Raw genomic sequence first — 5,149 nt, 5'->3', positions numbered from 1 at the left:
CAGGTGCTGGGTTGGTTTGGGTTTTAAGTACAGATAAAACATGCGTGAGGTTTATATTTAAATTTAGGATTGAGTTACATGGGATGTCAGACTGGATTGGAATTTAGGGCCGGTTTATGGTCATTACCCAAAGTGCTCTGTCCTGAACATTAGAAGACTGGCTACAACTAGGTCAACATGGTGGATCTCAGATCCATCACACATAGCGATTTGGCTCAAACATTGCTCAATCTATCTATCTATCCCGTATGAGGTTCACAAACAACACGCATACACAAATTTGCTTATACCATCACCTGACTAGTCATATTAAATTATATTTAGTGATTCTGGCGACATGTGTTTACACAAACACATTCGTTATTCATCAGCCATCTGAAATCAACACTTAATCATGTGTTTATTCAACATGTCTCCCTTCTCTAGTTTAAACAAGCAGGGTTCATTTGAATCATTTGGCAATGGAGCAAAACAGAATACATTTCACAAATGAAGTAAACGGAACTATCGCTAAAGGAATATTTGCAGTTCAGTACAAATTAAGCTCAATCAACAGCACTTGTGGGGTTTTGTTGATTACATTTATTCAGCCTTTTTTAACTCGCCTCTCATTTTCTTTCACAAAAAGAGTTTATAGTCATGCACTTACAATGGAAGTGAATGGGGCTCACTGTTTCAATGTGACAGCCACATGATGTAGAGAGGTTTTCAAGTTAACATGCTTTTAGAGTGAAGAAAAAACTGCTTAATCTTTACCGCAGGAAGTTCCAATTTGTACAACATCTTTACAGATCAAATAATACATAAGTTTTAACAGAAGAATTTATGTAAGTGCTTTTGTAAAATAATAAACATTATCCTCCAAAAATGGCCCTATTCAATTCCATTGCATGTATCTCACCATAAGCTTGATTTAAATCAAGAGTTGAGTTATTGATTGATTGCAGTTTAACCAGAGGAAATAATGTATTTTCATTTATTTTTAAATGGAATCTTAAAACTTCAAATTTCTGCTTTTAAAAACTGGCCACGTTTACTTTCACTGTTAGAAACTTTGTGTGTGTGTGTGTGTGTGTGTGTGTTAACAATGGGCAAAGTGTGGCAATCAACATTATGCCACAAATGCTGTCTGTTTTAAAAGAAGAAATCATTGCAATTATAAAATTATAAGCTTTACATTTCTGCTTTATATCCTCTATAACATTGGCCCATTCACTTCCATTGTAAGTGCCTCACCACAACCTTTTTTTTTTTGTGTGCGCGCGTCCAAATAATGTTTTGTGCTAATCGATATTAACGGTCACAAAAACTGTTGATTGAGCTTAACTTGTAATGAACCCTGAATATTGCTCTACCAGCTCCATTATTAAGCAATGTCTGGACAGGCAGAGATGAGGTCAGTTAAATTTGTCACCTCACAAACCAGCATAAACAAGGTCATAAATAAGCATCTCGGCGTGCGGCGAGGACAAGTGACAGCCTGTGTGTTTATACTGTTGGCTTGCTGAGAATATCTGCTTCTTTTTCACGACACCTTCCACGAGAAACACACAACAGCTTGTTCTTCATCACTGCAGTGGTAAAGCTACCGCCTGTCTAAACAAAGACCATAAGAAACAAAACATGAGCACTTTTAAGCCATTGAAATATTTTGCAATTCACCATATGAACCGGGAAGAATCAATGATGTAGCAATGACCTAGAATGTGTGCTTTTGAAATACAATGAATAAGTTACACAATATAACAATCCAAACCATGAGCACACCATCCAACAGATCCAAAAGCTGTTTCCCAATGGAAACAGTGACAAAAATCAGGCCTGTGCAATGAACAAAGCATTTGAGGTTTAAATATAGAACCTTTTATTTCCATTTAGAGTAAATAGTGTTGAAAATCTGAAATAAGGCTTAAATACCTACAGAACGTTCGTATTTAAATAGTCATTAACGCTTTACATGCCCAAATCCAGTGACAATGAAAAAAGTCCTTTGTGTGTTGTTATTCTTCTTTTTTCATATTTTCCCTTGTAAGAAAGAGTTCAAGTATAAAAATTCTCAACAGTGTAAAATAGCCCATTTGATGCATATTTAAAGCAATAGAAGCACAGCATCCATCCTCGACACTGACAATACATTCTAGTGTATGAAGCAGCATGTCCTTTAGGTTTCGCCAAGTCTTTTTTTTTTTGTCCTTTCGCCAAGTCTTTTAAACAGTTCTGGATATGACAAATGGCGATGCATGCCCGAAACAACAGGCCTGCAATAAAATAAATGTCATACGATAGGCATTACACTAGCTGATATTTAATGTCGTGTTCTAAACTTCCAAATGTATAAAGAAAAAAAAAAAAAAAAAGAATAGTACAGTGCACATACAGAATTGTATCTTAAGTCCTACACCAACATTTTTGGTTGAGTATGTTAATAATACTACAGCTAAGCCTACTCAATAACTTATAATAATATGCCATGAGATGAATACATTATATCCATACAGTACCGCTTCCAAGTCAGTGATCTTAGAGCACAACATAAGTCAACTCAAAATAAATATCTTAAATAGCAGATGTCTTTAAATAGCATTACAAATGTAAGGCACACAAAGAACCCTAATAAGCACGGATTCGGATCCTTTCACTATAGTGCTGTTCTGTAAAGAGTTGCTCATTGAAATACATAGACCTTATTACCTGTGCTGGTGCTCAGACATATTTCTTAGTGAACATATAAAGACCAGGCCGATAGCGGTTCATTGGTATAGGGTAAAAAGCTTGCAGGAACCCCCCTCCCTTATCGCGGATCCTCGTCGTGTTCCAGATAAAGATCCGTCGCTGATATCGGGAGGATGCACAGGTCTGTCCTCAAGCTTCTGGACCCTCTCTAGGAAGATAAGAAGAGTTGACAGACCCGGTGTCCAGGGATGAAACTGACAGCTCAATAAATGAGCACCAGTGATCTTTCCAGAGCACTCCGACTGTGTGTGTGTGTGTGTGTGTGTGTGTGTGTGTATCAGTGCCTGTTCCTTCCAACACAGCAATTGCTCCCTGATTCTAGTACTAGTACTGAGCACTGCCCCATGCTTTTTTTCCCTACGTCGTCATCTTTGTGTATGCGTTTGTGTCCTCCCTCGCCCACAGACAGACATTAACACTTAAATTTTTGTGTAACGGTGTACATGTTAGTCCGTGTGTTTTGTAAGCATATAATACAATACGTCTCAGTCTTTTTGTCTTTTCGAGAGTGCCTTCAAATTGTTCGATGCCCATTGTGGGGGAGCAAAAGAAAATCTCTCCTGTTCCTGCACTTTGTTTTGTCCCCTAGCGGCCTGTTTGCTTTGCATAGGTCAGGAGGTCAATACAGGAGTCAGAGAAAGGGGGGACATTCAGCATCAGATAGATAAAAAGGTAGTTCACAACACATAAAACATGCTAACACTGGATCTTTCTCCATTTCGCCACAGTTAGGTCTACTATCCCTGATTGGCAGAGTGTGTCGTTTCTAAATCGCTGAAAAATGCTCCATTTCCCTGATGATCAAAAAAAATGCACTTGAGAAGAAAACAGAACAAAAAGAGCCCTCAAAAATTAGAATAAATATAAAGGTAAGGGGCCCTAGAATCAAAACAATGTGGGACATTTCCAAGAGTCCTTCGGAAAAACGGTCGCCTACATTAAATGACAGCATCGGGACTTAAGGTTTCGTCTACAACGCACCTATACCACAGTGATTAGTCGCTGCATACCTCTTTTCGCAATAAATATCCTACTCTAATATTAATTATAGTAATAAAGATAACATAATAATGATAATGATAATAGTAAAAAGCTAGATTCCGTCCTTTTCTGCAATCTTATTATTTTTTTTTTTCTTTAATCACAGCAAGTTGGAAAGCAATGGAGTTCCCATCTCACTAATAATCTTTCTATCAATTACTATCCCCTTCCCGTATGCCCCTCGTCTTCCTCCTCTTGCAATCAACCCACAACCAGCAACTATTTTCATCACCATCCTCTTCATCATCTAGTAGCAGTCGCTGGGCGTCGATTCCCGGCGCGTCTCCCATCCGTCTCTTTGGTTGCTATTGCATCCGTTCGGCTTGCAGCTGCTGGGGCTGGTATTGACCGAAGGACGCAGCTGCGGCTGCAGACCCCGGCGCGGCGGTGGCCAGTGGCTGCTGCATGGCGTAGCCATAGCCGGCGGTAGCTACGTAGCCGGTTGCGGCAGGAGAGGCAGCGTATGGGTACTGCTCATAGGCTGCGGCAGCCGCAGCGGTTGCGGCACTGGCGTACTGTGCGTAGGCTGCACCTGTGTAGTCGATGTAAGGTGAGGACGCGGTGGTGGAGGTTGCCGCTGACTGGATGTGAGGGATGACCACACTGGGCTGCATGAAGGCCTGCGGGTACACGTAGTGAGTGGGGATCCTGTGAGAGACAAACACGACAGCATGTCAGCAATGCATTATGGACAAATGCAGAACCACAACCACAGCGCGGCCAAGCACCCCATTTCCACAATTCAGTAACACCAAGGAAATGCCTGCTAGTGATTATTAGAGATATAAGGTTGCCAAAATAGACATCTCCCTGTACAATTGTAATTTCCGTGCCATTAGCTGTACCAAATAATAACTGTCATCAGACAGGTTTTTCCCAAATTCACCCATGTGTCATTGGTTAAACAAGTGGACAAGAATGTGTTGGTTTGTGTTTTTAATATCTATTAGTATTAACTCAATAATACAGGTTTTTAAACTATAGTACCTTTTAAATGTTTTGTTAGCTAACAGATTCGTCTTGTATTGTAGTTTAGCAAAATCATCTGCTGAAGTCTATTGCAGATATAGATACTCATATATATATATATATGTGTGTATAAACTACAGTTGCAGACACACAGGCAACTTGCTCTCAAGAGTTCTTTGACCATTCCAATATGGCAGACGGCTTACGTATAGTGGCCCATAGAATCAGCCACTAATAGGGCATCTACCTATACATATCTATGGTTGCTAAATTGGGCTGGTCGAGACACTTCAGCAGAGCAATGCTTTGATAGCCATTGCTTACATTTTTGAGACTTCAAAAAAAAAGAAAAAAAAAGAAAACTGAGACAGGTATTTTAATTTAAACCAAAAAAAAAAAAAAAAAA

At 39.5% G+C, this 5,149-nt stretch overlaps 1 protein-coding gene across 1 annotated transcript in view; it reads right to left on the bottom strand.

Annotated features, from left to right (window-relative positions):
* Window positions 1–3,857: 3,857 nt before the first annotated feature.
* rbm24a (RNA binding motif protein 24a) overlaps window positions 3,858–5,149 on the bottom strand; it is a 10,057-nt gene continuing 8,765 nt past the window's right edge. The window contains exon 4 of the mRNA XM_016441924.1: window positions 3,858–4,422. Within this exon, the coding sequence (XP_016297410.1) occupies window positions 4,080–4,422 (343 nt within the window). The 3' untranslated portion in view covers window positions 3,858–4,079. The remainder of the gene's footprint in view (window positions 4,423–5,149) is intronic.

This window comes from Sinocyclocheilus anshuiensis, unplaced genomic scaffold (genome assembly GCF_001515605.1).
Source record: "Sinocyclocheilus anshuiensis isolate Anshui unplaced genomic scaffold, SAMN03320099.WGS_v1.1 scaffold195, whole genome shotgun sequence".
NCBI classification, from domain to species: Eukaryota; Metazoa; Chordata; class Actinopteri; order Cypriniformes; family Cyprinidae; genus Sinocyclocheilus; species Sinocyclocheilus anshuiensis.
This window is presented reverse-complemented; position numbering and strand designations above follow the sequence as displayed.